General features: G+C 45.5%; 1 protein-coding gene across 1 annotated transcript in view; it reads right to left on the reverse strand.

The window, feature by feature from the left end:
* IRF2 (interferon regulatory factor 2) overlaps window positions 1-18,288 on the reverse strand; it is an 83,834-nt gene that overhangs the window by 34,350 nt on the left and 31,196 nt on the right. The window contains exon 2 of the mRNA XM_052661365.1: window positions 8,054-8,149. Within this exon, the coding sequence (XP_052517325.1) occupies window positions 8,054-8,140 (87 nt within the window). The 5' untranslated portion in view covers window positions 8,141-8,149. The remainder of the gene's footprint in view (window positions 1-8,053; window positions 8,150-18,288) is intronic.

Genomic DNA, 18,288 nt, shown 5'->3' on the forward strand with positions numbered 1-18,288 from the left:
GAAATGCCAATGTGTTTCACTATCTGTGCCTCCTGTTTTACAGGACCACAGGTACATGGATGGCCACTGACTGAAATGTCTACGGCTTATGATTTATTTCTGTCACTTGGTAAAGAGGAACTCCAGCTCAGGTATATTAAACATTAGGCAACTCTAGCATGGAAACGGAGAAGGCAATGGCACCCCACTCCAGTACTCTCGCCTAGAAAATCCTATGGATGGAGGAGCCTAGTAGGCTGCAGTCCATGGGGTCTCTGAAGGTCAGACATGAGCGACTTCACTTTCACTTTTCACTCTCATGCATTGGAGAAGTGAATGGCAACCCACTTCAGTGTTCTTGCCTGGGGGAGCCTGGTGGGCTGCCGTCTATGGGGTCGCACAGAGTTGGACACGACTGAAGTGACTTAGCAGCAGCAGCATGGAAACATATACACTAACACAGGTAAAACAGACAGCCAGTGGGAATTTGAGGTATGACGCAGGGAGCTCAACCCGGGGCTCTGGGACGATCTAGAGGGGTGGGAGGTGTGAGGGAGGCTCAAGAGGGAGGAGACATATGTATATACTATGGCTGATCCATGCTGATGTATGGTAGAAACCAACACAATACTGTAATTATCCTTCAATTAAAAATAAAGAAATTTTTTAAAATTAGGCAACTCTCCAAAGCAATACTCATTTCACTGCTAAAGGGAAGTCGGGGTGTCTGGGCCACTGTCAGAGACTGAATCTCTCAATCTGCTCATGCAGCCAACAGAAAAGAGAGATTTTGTTTTAGGAACTTCCCTGGAGGTCCAGGGGGTCAGTTCGGTCGCTCAGTCATGTCCAACTTCTCTGCGACCCCAGGGACTGCAGCATGCCAGGCCTTCCTGTCCGTCACCAACTTCTGGAGTTTACTCAAACTCAGGCCCAGGGGTTAGGGTGGGGGCAGGGGCGGGCGCAGCACAGGTTTGATCCCTGGCTGGGGAAATAAAGATCCCGCATGCCAGATGGCGTGGCCAAAAATACATAAATAAAATAAAACAAAATAGAGAAGTCAAAAAAAAAAAAAAAAAAACTAAAAAGATTTTGTTCTAATCCCTATGTGTCCACTACCCTGCCTGAGGAGAAAGCAACAATATAAACAAAGATGTACCAATTATGTGAGGATGATCCTCCTTTTCTGAAGAAAAGTCCCTCAAGTACAATTCTTGTCATAGAAGACCCTGTCCATCTCTCTTACATCCCAACTCAAAACTGCTTAAATCAACGCTGGCAAACACATGACTAGAAACAAGCGCTTTGGAAACAAAATAGTACAACTACTTGTGTGAAACCCAGTTTACTTTGCATGTTCACACGGTCTCAGTTTTGGTTCTTACAACACCCGAAGGAGCTGGGTATATGTCACTATTTCCGCTTTACAGTTAAGGAAACTGAGGAACGTATTTAAATTATCCATTCAAGGAACTCACGGTACTATTAGTAAATATCCAAATTCAGAACCTAGGTCGTGTGACCCCGTATTCAATCACCGACTCACACTGCCCGTTGTCTCCCAGGGTTTAGATTTAGATTTCCTGACCTACAACAGATCCGCTGACTTGGATTCCATGAAGATTAAAGACCAAGAAAACTGTATTTTTTTAAAGCTCTCAAGGTAGGTCTGATCATTTCTAGGGATGGGGAAATAAAATCTCTGCACAATACACTGGAGCAGGAAAGTAAATGTCAGGAGGGATTTTCCACCACTTTGGTTTCACACAATGAAAGATACAAACGGGCCCCACCGACCCAAAAGGGACTTGATGCCTCCCACAGAACCAATCACAAAGCCTGAACTAAAAATATGTCAGAACATTTGAGGGTTCCCCAGAACTGTTAAAGGGGAAAATTCCATGTATATAAAACATAGTCAATAAAGAAGAACTGAAAGTGAGAGGTTTTTCATAAAACACTCCGTGTTCACGCTGTATCATCCACTGAGAGAGGGCAGGGTTTCAGGTTGGCCAGTTTCAAAAGGGCAGTGATCTGAAGAGGGTTGAGCGAAACTTTATTTTTTACAGTAGATGAGTATCAGAGCACAAAATCACTCAATGCAGTTTTTAACATTCCCAGGAAAACAAAACAAAACAAAACATAAATTTAACCTCTGAAAGAATTTTTCCTGAAGTGCACAACCAGAATCTAAAGGTTTATGCTTAAAGATACAGACCCTTAAAGAATCAGACTCTTGCACTTTTTTCTAGATCCAAGGTGATCTGGGGTGACAGAATCTGAAATCAATCTCCTGAGACACAAAATTGATTCTGATAAGTAGATCTTTTCAAGCGTGTGTGTGTGCACAAGCACACACAACTTAGTGATTCAACAACAACAGCAACAACAAGCACACACACACCTCCAAACCCAGTCTCCCAGAAATCATGCCCAAATCATGAAACCATGAAAGTAATGACTGAACCTGGCAATCATCCACCATGAATCCCCTTGAAATGGGCAAGGGACCTAAACAGACATTTTTCCAGGGTGGCTGTACACACTGTGTATGGAAGGACTGACCACAACAGCAGATGTAGAGACTGCTGCCCACCTGTAGGCAGGAGAGATGAGCCGGCTCAAGTGGAGAACATCTGAGATAATTTTGAGCAACGCAGAACAAACATACCTTGACCCCCAAGCGGAATCCAGCCTTCTCATCTCCCACGGCTGCTTCACTCCCCCAATATTTATAAGATGTTCTAATGTCGCTTGCTATTTTTGTTTGGACTTCTCACTGTGTTCTGAGATGGCTTGATATTTACACAAGTACAACCCTGCTTTCAAAGTGCAGAGTAGGAAAAGGCTGGAATTACCCGATGACCTCCAGGGCTCAGGGAGGGGGCCCTGGCGCCTGGGTCCAGGCAGACCACCACGGAGAAATAGGAACCTCAATAATCAGGGTGAGAACAGTGAACCTGGATGCCGCCACCTTCCTTCCTCAAGAAACAGCCCCGGGAAACCACAAAATCAAGCACGAGGACAAACCCAGAACAGACCTGGTCTCTTCAACAAGCCAATGGAGAGACGGCAAAAAGGGAGCGGGCGCTGCTCATACCCAGGAACCAAACACAACCTGGGGGTCTGCTGTGGCTTCTGATGGAACAAATAAATCCTAGAAAGATATCTGGGGAATAGTCAGGTATTCTGAATAGGAACGGGGCAGTAATGGCACTTTAAATGATGATTAATTATGATTAATTTACGATTATCCAACTGGTAATGGTATTGAGAATCCATAAGAAAATGTTCTTGGGTCTTACAGATATACCCAGTCAGGGAGTTGCTTTAATCACCTCCCGACACACTGATTTTTTTAAACTCTTAACAGTTGTTCAATCTAGACGTGAGTTTTAAATCTAGAAGGGAATTTGCTACACTATTCTTTCTAGTTGTTAGATCATTCAAGCATACTAAATACTCATAATAAAAAGCAACTGGCCCAAGCCACAGCCACTTTCAGAAGCTAGGTACAATGCTGCTGCGCAAACCTCCTTATTGCTCCTCCAGAGGAATCCAGAGCACCTGTTCCATCAGCCCCCACCCCCTCATGTATTGGAGGCAGGAGAGGCAAACAAATTCAAGGCGTTAATTAGCCACCTATCTATCTTCCCTGGTGGCTCAGTGGCAAAGAATCTGCCTGTTAAGCAGGAGATGCAGGTTCGATCCCTGGGTCAGGAAGATCCCTGGGAGAAGGAAATGGCAACCCACTCCAGTATTCTTGCCTGGGAAATCCCATGGACAGAGGAGACTGGTGAGCTCCAGTCCACGGGGTTGCAAAGAGTCGGATACAACTGAGCAACAGACTTTCATTCACTTCCCCACCCTTTCATGTATTGGAAGCAGGAGATGGAAACAAATTTAAGGCATTAATTTCGGCCACCTATTTATCTCTCACTAGGAATGCACTGGGTATGATGGAGTCTCCGTTTGAGAGCGATGTGACCATTGCTAACCCAGTGTTCTTGAGTCTAATTATCTTACAAAAACAGAGTCACCGATGTCCCTCCCCTTCAAGTAGCCATCCTTCATCCATTCATTCTCAGCACAATGTTACCTGGAGCCTCCAGGGTGTCAGGCCTGGCGCCTAGCTTTCAGCGACGGTCAAGACAGCCCTGGTACATGGCCAGCCTGGAGTGCCTCTCCGTGAGCACGGGGAACGACAAAGCCCTGAGGGTGGCACAGCTTTTCTAAGACTCTCATCAGCCTTCAGCAGAAGAGAACTGGGGATGACCTGAAACCACTCAGAATACAAGTAGGGATTCTTGGGCTTATGAATGGGCAGGGAATAACAGCGGGGGCTGAGTGAAATATTTATGCAGACAGCCGAAAGCCAGCAAGCCTAAGTTAGCAGAAACCTACAAACAGATGCCCTGGGGAGGTGTGGGTACAGATAGGAAATGCCCCGAGGCCACCCAACATCTACAGTGACTACAGCCACAGGGCGTTTCCGTCAGCGTTGGGCCCTCAGGCAGCCCAGGAGCTGCGGGCACAGCATTGTCCTGGGAGGCGCCATCTGCTGCAGCCACTGCCCCCTCTCTGTCCTTCAGCCTGGCCCATGCCCAGCCCAGCAGAGGACAAGGGGATGGAGGGAAGGCACTCAGGAGCCAAGAGCCAGGTGAGTAAGGCTCCACACGAAGGATTGCCTGAGGGGCACTAAGTGTTCAGTGGCACCAAGAAGAATCCATTCACTTTCTGGTCGTCTGTAGAGCCTAGTGGACTGCAAGGAGATCAAACCGGTCAATCCTGAAGGAAATCAACCCTGCAAATTCATTGGAAGGACTGATGCTGAAGCTGAAGCTCCAATCCTTTGGCCACCTGATGCGAAGAGCCGACGCATTGGAAAAGACCCTGATGCTGGGAAAGACCGAAGGCAGGAGGAGAAGGAGACAACCGAGGATGAGATGGTTGGATGGCTTCACCAACTCAATGGACCTGAATTTGAACAAACTCCGGGAGATAGTGGAGGACAGAGGAGCCTGGTGTGCTGAGGTCCATGGGTTCGAAAAGAGTCGGACACAACTTAGCGACTGAACAACAAAATCCAAAACACAAGGACACAGGGGTTTGAGGAAAAGGTATCTCGGTGGACAGCCCCAGTGAAGAAGTAGTTCTGAGAGGCGGTGTAAGCTTCCTTGGGCTGTCGTAACAAACTGCCACCCACTGAATGGCTGAGCACCACAGAAACAAATCTTATTATTCTTCTGTGGAGGCCAGAAATCCAAAATCAAGACATCAGCAAAGGCTCTAAGGAGAATCCTCCCTTGCCTCTTCCAGCTTCTAGTGGGTCCAGGTGCTCTTGGCTTATGGCTGCAGACTCTAGTCCCCGCCTCCTTCTCCACTTGGCCTTTCCCTCTGTGGGTGTGTCTCCTCGTTTGTGTCTTTTTTTTTTTTTTTTTAAGATTTTTTTGTTTTTATTTTTATGCAGACCATTATTTTAAAGTCTTCACTGAATCTGTTACAATATTGCTTCTGTTCTATGTTTTGGTTTCTTGGCTGCTAGGCCGTGTGAGCTCTTGGCTCCCTGACCAGGGATTGAACCTACAGCCCCTGCACTGGAAGGTGAATTATTTTAACCCCTTGACTGCCAGGGAAGTCCCTCTTCTGTGTCTTATAAGTACCCTTGTCGCTGGATCAGCCCACCAGGTAATCCAGGATGATCTCATCGACATCCTTACGTTAGTTACATCTGCCAAGATCCTTTCTCCAAATAAGGTCACAACCACGGGTTCTGGGGGTCAGGATGTGGACATATCTTTGAGGGGGGCTACTGTTCAACCTACTACAGACAACACACTGCAGTGTATTAAGAGCCCACTTGCAGGAGACGTGGTGACGTTCGAAGCACGCCACTGGGTCAAGCTAGCCCAGACGGGTGGGTGGGTTTTGAAAAGGAGAAAGCAAAGGCAAACAACCGACTTCTCTTCAGAAATTGGGAACATCTGCTTTAACTTCACATCCTAAATCAACACAGGCAATATTACCAGTTCTTCAGAATACACTCCTCCTAAACCTGTGAGCCTTGATTTCCTTGTCTGCAAAACGACAAAAAGATCTACCTGATGACTTGTCAAAACTCAACATTCAGAAAACTAAGATCATGGCATCTGGTCCCATCACTTCATGGCAAATGGATGGGGAAACAGTGGAAACAACGACTTTATTTTTGGAGGTTCCAAAATCACTGAAGATGGTGACTGCAGCCATGAAATTAAAAGATGCTTGCTCTTGGGAAGAAAAGTTATGACCAACCTACACAGCTTATTAAAAAGCAGAGACATTACTTTGCCAACAAAGGTCTGTCTAGTCAAAGCTATGGTTTTTCCAGTAGTCATGTATGGATGTGAGAGTTGGACTATAAAGAAAACTGAGCGTTAAAGAACTAATGCTTTTGAACTGTGGTGTAGGAGAAGACACTTGAGAGTCCCTTGGACTGCAAGGAGATCCAACCAGTCCATCCTAAAGGAGATCAGTCCTGGGTGTTCATTGGAAGGACTGATGCTGAAGCTGAAACTCCAATACTCTGGCCACCTGATGCAAAGAACTGACTCATCTGAAAAGACAGTGATGCTGGGAAAGATTGAAGGCGGGAGAAGGGGACGACAGAGGATGAGATGGTTGGATGGCATCATCGACTAGATGAACATGAGTTTGAGTGAACTCTGGGAGTTGGTGATGGACAGGGAGGCCTGGCGTGCTGCAGTCCATGGGGTCGCAAAGAGTCGGACACGACTGAGCGACTGAACTGAACTGATGACTTGTTTCTTTGGAAGAGGCTAATTACAAAGCCCCTCCGGGATACAAACCTATAATACTACAGACACAGCAAGGCTGGAAAAATATATTGTTTGCCCTAAGACCTTAGAATATGGGACAGGTCATTTGAAATGAGCATATGCTTTACTTAAAATATTTCTGTTTACTTCTATGCCATCTTGTTTCAGAAGGGACTCATTTAAATAGGTAACATTCAAATATAATACACCACTACATTTAAAATAAATGAAAAAATAGGTAAACGAGGAGGAAGAAAAAAAGAAGTAAGATTGAGAGACATCTGAGAAGATAAAACTGAAGTAAGGAACAATATTCATACAAAAATCAGGCTGAACAATATCTTGTACACTTGTTAGGAGCGGCCACAATCGGGCTGTCAGCTCTTGGCACGTGATGCAAGGGTAAAGCCTGACCTGCTAAATTATTCATCGTGTCCTTAAGATTAAAAACACAGGGGGAGGCAGAAGAGGAAAAAGACACTTGCTCAGAAGAACTGTAATACTCCTAGCAGTGAGAGAGAAATCTCTCTTGGGCTATCTTAAAGAAAGTACAATGTAGCCATTGCTTTCTAGATGGTAACTGAGTATTTCCAGGCGTTCTTTATTTTTACATCCAATGGCTTCCTGATTCATCCCCTAAGAGTCAGGATCAACTAAACTGAGAGTTTTGAGGTTGATAAAAGTAAGAAAGTATTTATGTACATATGTGGGAGGGGGTCGTAAAGGACAGAATACTGCTTTTTTCGGACAGGTAGGCACACAAACAAGAGTTTGATAATAAAAGTAAAATCATCTTTTTTTTTAAGACAAATACAAAAGTTTTCTTTATGTAGAGAATACTGAAAAGAATATCAATACGCTCCTTTCCCAATAGAAAGCCCTCGAGTTTCCATGTCCTCCAACCCTAGAAAACCAGGAGAAGCAAGAAAGAATATTCAGAGATGGAGAAGGGTAAGAAGCACTGAGTAGAAATACAGCCAGACGCTTCCCACAACAGTCATCCATGAGACCAGAGCCTTAACTCGGGGTCAAGGCTACAGTCTGAAGTGATGATAAATCTTCTTTTTATGATTCTTTGATATTTTCATAATCACTTTTGCTTGGTTAGTTTCTGTAATAAAGAAGCATACTATCTGGAACACAAAGAACAATTATACTTGCAGCACTCCACACACAGCTGCTTTTAGTAGGAATCTCTCACAGACACACACACACACACTCACATACACACATATACACACACACACGCACACACTTACCTTGCTAAGCCACTTCAGCCCTGGTATCATATTTGAGTTGATCTGTTCTTCCAGCCACGGGCGCATACGCATCCTTTCCACCGGCATGGTGTCTTTCTGCAGAAAAGCAAATACAACATCAGGCATTTTTGCTGCTCACTGTCACATCCACCGGTGAAGTCTGACACTATGCCTGCCTGTACACTCTTCTTTCTCAAAATCGCACGGCTTATGTGTACCCAGAGGCCGGGGGGCTATGAGAGCGTATTAGGGGCTTTGCCCCGGAGCATCCTGCCCCACTCATTCCCGAGGGGCTGTCTCCGTGGGGTGATGCTGAGTGAGGGCCACGCCTGCTCTCAGCTAAGAGGGTCCCATGATGCAGAAACGCAGCCAGTCAGAGGACTCGGATGCCTAACGCTGGGTTTTGCGCCTGTGCGCTCAGTTGCGGCCAACTTCTTGGGACCCTATGGACTGTACCCCGCCAGGATCCTGTGTCCATGGGATTATCCAGGTAAGAATACTGCAGTGGGTTGCCATTCCCTTCTCCAGGGGATCTTCCTAACCAGGGATCCAACTTGCATCTCCTGTGTTTCTGGCATCGGCAGGCAGATTCTCTACCACTGTACCACCTGGGAAACCCTAAGGCTGGGTCTTACCCCCTCCCAACCCGTGTTTGTTTACGGCAGATACCTTCAGTGTATCAGGTACCCAGAGGACCAGTGTTTTACAAGTACCCTTTGGCATCATCTTCTTAAGAGCCAAGGGTGGACACAGTAGCCATTCCTTTGGGATATCTGAGTTACTGACAAGCTTCGAAATCCCAACACAGGCACGTTTGGGCAAGCTCTTAAGATATCAGTTCATTTGGTTTCAAGGTCTTTCATCAATTAGCCATCCCCTCCTGATGTAGTCTGTCTCCCCACAGGGCACACCAGCCTCCTCCTCCGGCTTCAGCATCACTTTTATGTGAAAGCATCTCTTGTTCAGAGTGCTCCCTCAAGGGTCTTTCTCCACTGCCACGAGTCCCCTCTGACCTGGGGTCACCTTTCCTCCACCGGCCCACAAAACACCTCTCCCTCCTCCTTCCAGATGCATTTCTACAGTCTATCCCTTGCCCACCTAAATATACCCAGAGCGGGATCACTCACTCATCTTCAGCCTATTTACACACAAGTTTGCATTCGACGCAAAAGCAGAGACAATGGCAACCAAGTCTCCAATTCCACAGGACTTCATGGACAGTGGGACAGGACGCTATTTTCAACTCTTGGCTGCCTCATCTATCTTTGGCTCATTTTCTCCTCCAGAAATGAGCTCTGGATATTCTGTTCCGATGACTTCGGGCTGGGATGATCACAGTCTCAGTAACACTCTCTTCCAGCTCACAGAGAACTTCCTGTCTCCTCTGTGCCCAGCCCGCAGCTTGCACCAGAGGGCAAACATCACTATGAGCCACCTGGAGCTGCACTCTCTGCCCGTAAAGCCTATTCTGACTCTAGAATTAAGCCTAGCCCTTGCCTTTCCCTTGAACCTTTTCCCTGCTTCTGACCCACTCGCCGTCACAGACACCACCTCCTCCTTGCTCCTCTTCCCCGGCCTCGCCAATCCCGAGCCATTCTCCAAGACCTAGTCTCTGCCCTCCTCCCCACAAGGCCTCTCAGACATGCCAGCTGCAGGAATCCCTCCTCCTCCACATCCCACAATGCCCACGATCTTGTACTGCTCATCGGAAAATCAAACATTGCTATAGGGCAGCTATTCTAAGGTAGTGTTTATTCTTACTCTTACCTTTTTAAACGGAAACTTCTCAGCTGTGCCCACCCTCTCCTCTTTCCAAAGAGTAAATTCACTGAGAGCAGGAACTCCAGCTCTCATAGGTCTTTGGATAATCCTACAAAACCTAAATGCAGCCATCCCTCCCAAGAAAGGTGCAACACAAGGACCAGCTCTGAAGGTCAGCCAAGATGGGGTCACCACGGCTGGCTGGCCCTGTCCACTCATCTGGTGACTTCAGGAGTGACAGGAACAGCAGGGACACCACGAAAGGACATGGAACAGCCACAGGGAGGCCCACGTGGCTGCTCTGAGTGAGTTTCAAGCTGTTCCAATCGCTCACTCCTTCATCCATGGATTCACAGGTCATGTATCAAGAGTGATGCTCCAGGAACAGGAAGGAAGGAGATGGTCCCTGCCATCTAGGGACCCCGGTCTAGCAGGAGACAGGGGACAAGACAATTCCTACAGCCCAGGGCACCTCTGGTGTACAAAATGATAAGGTTAGAGTTCTGGAAGCATGAGGGAAAGCTGTCCACATTAGATCCACTGGGTGACCAAGCACAGTGAGGGCTCTGCCCAGCTGACCCTGCAGATCCTCCTTCTTAAAAAGATCTCGAGACACAGAGAGGGGGCAGGTAGGTCTGGGCAGTAGAGAGGGGCGAGGAGGCGTGGATACGAGGTGACAAGCTCTTCTGAGGGGACAAGATGATAAGCAGAACCGCTGTGGCCCAGGAACCTCTGCAGCCCTACCTTAGCTCAGCAACAAGGAAACACGCCCCTGCTTTCCATCTGTAATTTATAACATGTTCCTCCCCTATTTTTTTTTTTAAACAAACAACCCATTTAGGAAAAAATGGTCACCTGAAATAAGGCAAAAAACTTTCTATCTTTAAAGCCTGTGTGGGGAAATACAATCAATCTTCATTATTTGAGGATTTCATATTTGCAAATGTACCTACTCACTAAGTATATTTCTATCACCCAGATTGATCCTTGAGGTGTTCCCTGGCCTTTCACAGACATGCCCAGAGATGTGGAAATCCTGAGTCAGCCGGTGCACATGCTCGCAACTAAGGTCAAAACGGTAACATCCTGCCTTCTTATTTCAGCTCTCACACTATAAATACGTGTCCTTTTCACAGTCTATCCAGTGCAACATTTTTCACATTTTCGTGCCTTTTTGTCGGTGATTTTGCCATTTAAAATGGCCCCCAGAGTGGGCTGTCTGAAACGCTGTCAACCATCTCTAAGTGCAAGAAGGCTGTGACGTGACTTTTAGAGAAAATACGTGTGTGAGATAAACTTCCTTCAGGCATGAGTTACTGCTTGTTGTCTACAAGATGTAATAAATATGGAGTCTTTAAAACAGAAGCACGTAAAACAAGATTACATATCAGTGGGTTGATGAAAATGTGATCAGAGGCTCACAGGAACCTAATGTCTTTGGAGAAGAGGGAAATGCAGACATAGACACATAGAGAGGGGGGGCTTCCCAGGCGGCTCTGTGGAACAATCTGCCACAATGCAGGAGGCACAGAAGATGTGGGTTCGATCCCTGGGTCAGGAAGATTCCCCTGGAGGAGGAAATGGCAACCCACTCCAGTATTCTTGCCTGGAGAATCCCACGGACAGAGGAGCCTGGCAGGCTACACAGCCCATAGGGACACACATAGAGTCAGACACAACTGAGTGACTGAGTGCACACACACACACACACACACACGCACACAGAAGCCCATGTGCAGGCACAGTCACGGGGCAGACAGCCATGTGAGGACAGAGGCAGAGACTGGAGTGATGCAGCCGCAACCCAAGGACTGCGTGCAACCACCAGAAGCTGGAACGACCCTCCCCTGGAGGTTTAAGAGGGAGAACAGCCCTACAAACACTTTAACTTGGGGCTTCCAACTTTCAGAACTGTAAGAGAACAGATTTCTGTTGAAGTCACAGTTTGTGGTACTTTGTTATGGCCACCCTAGGAAACTTAACGCAGAAGATGCTCTGAGTCAGGTGACAGGCCTCCTACTCCGTCTACAGTTAAAGGAAGATGGGACAGCAGACAGTGCAAAGACCCCAGCAGCAGGACCAGCTGCAGAAGGCAGTCAGCAACAGGGGGATGTCAGAGACAGGCTGACCCCACAGGCCTGCAAAACCACGCTTAGGACTTTGGTCATCTTCCCAAGAGTGAAGAGAAAAACTAGAGATTTATACCAACCAAGGATATTATCAGTGTTGTGAACAGTAACAGTAAGAGCTGATTATAAAACCTAGACCAGGCCTCCACCAACATTAACGCACACACAAATCTCGATTCAGGAGGTCTAGGTGAGCCTTGGGATTCTCAGTTTCTAACAAGCTCCTAGGTCATTGGACCACACTCTAAAGAGCAAGGCTCCAGACTCACTTGGTTCTTCTGCGAAGAGTCTGGTTCTTCTTGCTACAAAGTCTGGTCGTCCCGGCAGACAGCCCGCCTCCACTAGTCTCTATGCAACGTGTTTTGCGGCGTCATCTACCTATTGACCCAGTCCATTTACATATGTCTTTCTAACAAGGATGCAGCTCAGCCAAACCTCAATGTTTACCGCTCACCCAGCCAAACTCTATGGAAATCCCACATATAGAAACTGTTCTAAATCTTTAGTCAGGACTGTCATAAATTATAAGCAGATTTTTAGGAAAAGCAAATACAACAAATATCTGATCAGAGCAGGGAAAACTATTATCAAGTGCTTCACTTATTTCAGGTTCCATGGTGTTGTGTTTTTTTCTCTTTTTAAAATAGCTAGGACATCCCCGATGATTTACAATGAAAGCTAACCCTTTTACACGGAAGCACTTCCTCTTTCTTACCCGATTTTAGAGCTTGGCTCCCCCTCCCACACACTAAACAGGTAATGAATTACCAGTGGTCTTGCCACATGATCGAGAATAAAAAGGTTGCCATTTGACATAGATTTCTCAAGACTATCAGAGGCTGAGTTCGCGTCTGTGAAAGGAAGGGAAGGTGGAACTCAACATTGATCTAGCACAGGTCTACGAGGCACATGCTTTCCAGCTTCCATCAGTGAAATTCAAGGAGCTAGCTGGGTCTTCCTTTTCTGATGTGCGTTTCCCTTGGGCAGAAACACTCAGGCCACAGGAAACCTGAACAGAGTTGAAAAAGTCAGGGAAGACAAAGAGGTGCTATTTTTGCCAAGAGCACCAAAATTCATCAGAAACTTGGACCTTTGTGTTCCAGTTCTGACTTTGTTGACTACTGTGTGTCCCTGGGTTAGTCACTCAATCTCTCCAGTGGACACTTTAATCATCTCGAAAAAGGAGAGGTTTCACAAAGATAATTTCCAAGGTTATTTGTAACTCTAGGAATCCTTTTGTAACATAAAGGCTCATAATCTGATTTATCTTCTTTTGTAAGCTTCATTTCCTGTACACAGTGCATTAAAAGTGAAAAACTTAAATTTTATGCTTCTATAAACCTAAACATGGGCTTCCCCGGTGGCTTAGATGGTAAAGAATCTGCCTGCAATACAGGAGACCCAGGTTTGATCCCTGGGTCTGGACGATCCCCTGGTGAAGGGAATGGCTACCCATTCCAGTATTCTCACCTGGAGAATTCTATGGACAGAGGAGCCTGATGGGCTACAGTCCACGGGGAGGCAAAAGAGATGGACACAACTGAGTGATCACACTTTCAAACCTAAAATATGAAGCATCTATCCTCAAGGTTGACTTTGAAAAATCAGCTATCCTAACATCTTTGAGATTTGGGGTTGGGATCACCTTTGAAACCACGGCACTGATTATAAATCAATTCAGTGCACGGCAAGTATTTAGAATATTACAGGCACCAGCGCTGCTCCATGAAGGCATAAGAGCTGTCCACTGTGTTTCAACGGAAGAACTCACATCCCCCATGAGGCTGACAATGCCAACTCTGGTCCTGATTTAACCGAGATCTTGAATTTTAACCTAAATAACTGCGGTTTGGCTCTTAGAATACCAGGCCACTTACTAAGCACTTACTACATGCTAGCCATGAAAACCAGGGTTTTTTGGGAGCTTCTCACTTCTCTTCAATGCCAGAAGGTAGGGACTTCATTACCCATATTTCAGATGAGGGGACAGGTTGGGGAACTGCCCGGGAGCCCAGACTCTCATTCAGGTCTGTCTGCAATGCCCAGGCTCAGAAACCCTAACATCTGCCTTCCTCTTGCTGCAGAAAACGTTCAGATGGTCTTTTAACTGTTCTACTTAAGAGACTTTCCCAACCCCTCTCTGATTTGCATACCACTGACATGTTAATCATCCTAAAACACCACTTAAATCATGTTAATGTTCAGTATCAGAGACTTCTAATGTCCTTGCTGGATTCAGAGAATAAAACTCTGGGCTGAGAGAGGGGGGTTGCTTCTGGTAATGGCATGGTAGGTAATTCAGACCTAACTCCCCTAGTGAATAACTAGGAAACCTGAACAAAGCGTGTTTTTAAAAATTTGGTTAGAAACATCAGAGAACTAAAGAGGTGGTAAAGAATTAGGAGGGCAAGGTCTGGGGGAAAGAAGGAATGCAGGAAGGTAAGCCTGATATTTGGGGCTGCTCTTCTCCAAGCCTAGGAGCAACTGCTGAACCCAGAGAGGAAGCTGCAGGGCTTCGAAGCTGAGCAGGGCTGTGGACACTTCCAGTGACCAGGGGCATAAGAACTGAAGTCAGGAGCCAGCTAGGAAAAGGGAGTCCTGGGAAGTCCCCACTCCCAAACACAAAAGTCGTGTAAAGGTGTAAAACGAAATGGAAATAGACTAGCCTCAAACACCAAAGCCCGGCTTTTTGATCAGTCTCAATCCTTGATCAAATTGAAATGATCTGGAACTACCAGAAGTCACCTTAAAACATATCTTGAGGAAAGGTAACATTATCCTAAGATTTATATTCTATCTGGTGTTTTTCAGATACAACGGCCAGCATTCAATCAATATAGCTAGGAATCCGAGGATGAAAGACAACAAAAAAGAAAACCAAGGAACGTAGTAAACAATAGAAACGGACCAATAGGGACACATACACGGATTTTACACAGAACTAATGAAAACACAGACACCAATGTTTCCAGACATAGCCTTTAAACAACCATGCTTAACGCATTCGAGGAAATAAAAGACAAGATGGAAAATCTTTTCAGAGAACTGAAAACTGGAAATTCTACACTAAAGGATAACTACTGATAATTTCAAAGTAAGAATTCAATGGATGAGTTTACCAACAGATTAGACATCACTGGGGGGAAAATGTGAGCCACAAGACAAAACAGACAAGAATGAAGCACTGAGGCAAAGAGTGGGATATGTATAATAAAGGATCAAAAATCCATAACACTGATAGATTGTACTTTAGACCTAAAAAGTCCTGGTGGTTTAGTAGCTGAGTTGTGTCTGACTCTTTTGTGACCCCATGGACTATATGTAGCCCACCAGGCTCCTCTGTCCATGGGATTCTGTCCATGGGATTCTCCAGGCAAGAATACTGGAGTGGGTTGCCATTTCCTTCTCCAGAGGATCTTCCCAACCCAGGAATCAGACCCGGGTCCGCTGCATTGCAGGTAGATGATTTACCGACTGAGCTACGAGGGAAGCCCAAAAGGTCTAGATATTGGTAGTTGGAAGTTCTACAAAGATAAGAGAGAAGAATGAGGTAGAAGCAATATTTCAAGAGACAGTGATCAATTACCATCTAACCACAAATTTATACTCACTGCTGCTGCTGCTAAGTCGCTTCAGTCGTGTGCAACTCTGTGCGACCCCGTGCGACCCCATAGATGGCAGCCCCCCAGGCTCTGCTGTCCCTGGGATTCTCTTATACTCACTACAGACCCCAAACTGACTACTATAAATAAAGCCACACCTAGACATAGTGTAGTACCTTTGATGAAAACCAAAAAATATAGAGAAAAATCTTAAAATCAGCAGAAGAAAAACAGGTTCTTAAAGAAAAAAAAAAAAGGCTCATGACCTTCAAAAAACACAAAACCCAGAAGCCTTATAGTGACTACTCAACAGAAACCATGGAACACAGAGGATGATGGAAAAGATGCCTTTAAAGCACGTGAAGTAGGACTTCCCTGGCGGTCCAGTGGCTGGGACTCTGCATTTCTACTGCATGGGGCGCGGGTTCAAGTCCCCAGCTGGGGAATTAGGATCCCCGCATGCTGTGTGTCAAGACCAAAACAATTAAGTTAAAATAAATTTTAAAAAGCACCCAAAGAAAATAACTGCTCTTTTAAAATGTTAAATACAGTGAAAATTTCCTTCAGGAATGAAGAGGAAATAAAGGCATCTTCACTTAGAAGCAAACCTAGAGATCTTCTATCAGCAGCCCCGCCAAACGTCAGCTCCCAGTTACAGCATCACAGATGGTGTGTCACAGCGTGGTAAGAGGGCAGGCAAAAGCCTGGGAGCGAAGTTGCTGATAAGCACAGGGCTTAACTTGGAGGCTGTGTCACAGAAGCCAGTCACAGTGGTGCCTAGCCCCATGGCTTCTGCAGCTGCATTCGTTTTAAATATGCCTGTGCAGGCTTCTTCTTGTCCTCACATAGCCACGTGCCAGCCCCCTTATCAACCGACATAAATGTCACCCTCCCGACAAAAGCCAACTCGAGTCCGATTTCACCCATTAACCCTCTCTCACAGTTCTAACCTCTGGACTCTCTCCCCCTATGGATGTGTTGTCGGCAATATCCATTCATCCATACCACCAAATATTTATTCAACACACATTATTACGAGGAACTGTGTGCTGTGCTGAGGAGAATTCAAAGACATGTAAGACATGATCACTACCCTCAAGGAATTAGTAAATTAACTGGGGGCATGAGACATAAATTACATAAAGCTAACTAATACTATAATTACCATAATAAAAGACTGCAATAGGGATCAGAACGCAGTAGGTGATTAAATGCCAACTAGGTGAACTCATTCATAAATCATTATTAGATGGGCTCCTACGCGAAAGCTTTATGGTACAGGAAGAGTTTACAGGGCAGGGCGGGATCACTTACGTAGACAGAAGACTGCAAGCCAAGTCAGGCAAGGTAAGCGCCGGTGTTCATGGCCAAAGCAGAACTAAGGAAGGCCTCTTTGCTGATGTGGACCAAGCAACTGATTCACGTATCAACATGGGGCAGCTTCATAAGAGTCAGCCAGCGTTCAGAAGCACAGACTGGATAGTTCACGTATTAATATATTCATCGCAAACCCTCACAATCGCCTTTGTCAGTTAAGTATTACTATCCCCATTTTAGAGATGAGGGAAAGCCTAGCTTACAAAGGTACATTAAAAAAAAAAAGTGTCCAAGTCACCCAAGCCCCCAGATTTGAATGTGGGAACCAAGATTCAAGATTTGAATCCAAACCAAGATTTGAATCCAGGTCTTGCTGGAGGATCTCAAATGCCCCTCTAGACACTGGGCTTGTTTGCAGGGTTACTGAAAAGTCCTGAATGGCCACATTTCATCATGAATCAAGCACTGTTCCACACATGAAGGCAAGGAAGCCAGTGGCCAGAGCTACTGCTCTGTTGAGGATGGTGGCTATGAGGAACAGGAAAACACACAAGTGGTGATACACTCGCGGGAATATAATATAGCAATTTCTAGTGGTAATTTCTCCTGGATAGATAGTAGTCCTTCCCAAAATGTAAGTTCCTCTTACATGACATCCTATGCTCCTCATATTGACTTTTATGTACCTTTTTGAAAAAAAAAATAAAATAAAAGAATTTCAGGTCAAAATTATGTGTACTTAGAGGAAGTTGGAATTGAAAATTAAAAATCACCATCACCATGACTGTTATCATCATCATCTTTATCCCCATCACACTGGTTCAAGCCCTTACTAAGAATGAGATACCAATGCTAATAACACACAGCTAATATCTCTGCCACATAACACTGAGCAGTTTCATGCATTATACAGTAGGTCCTTGCTGGTTATCTATTTTAAATACAGCAGTGTACATCTGTCCATCCCAAACTCCCTAACTATCCCTTCCCCCCAAACCCCCCCACCCCCCAGAAACAATAAGTTCATTTTCTAAGTTTGTGAGTCAAGAATCAGTTATTTTTTATTATCCTAGGATAATACTTAGGATCATTAGCCAACGGCCTTTCAGATTTCATATGTTAGTAAACAAGTGAGTCATGGGAAAACAGGGAGGCCAATGGTGAATAGATTTTCTCATCAATGGAATACAACTGCATATGAAATTAAAAGTCTAAATACCTTTAAGTACCGCAGAGCCAGTTTCCCATACTGAGAATTATCCAAACTACCGTTTGGCATATTCACCACTGCACACCCACAAATTTCTTATGAGGCATGTTTTCTATACCTTTGAGAAGACATCCTCAGAGCTCCTTTACAAAAATCTCCTGTTTCTGACCACAATCTACCCTGGCACCTGAAACAGGGCGATTTAGCCTCTGAATC

This window comes from Budorcas taxicolor, chromosome 24, assembly GCF_023091745.1.
Source record: "Budorcas taxicolor isolate Tak-1 chromosome 24, Takin1.1, whole genome shotgun sequence".
NCBI lineage: Eukaryota > Metazoa > Chordata > Mammalia > Artiodactyla > Bovidae > Budorcas > Budorcas taxicolor.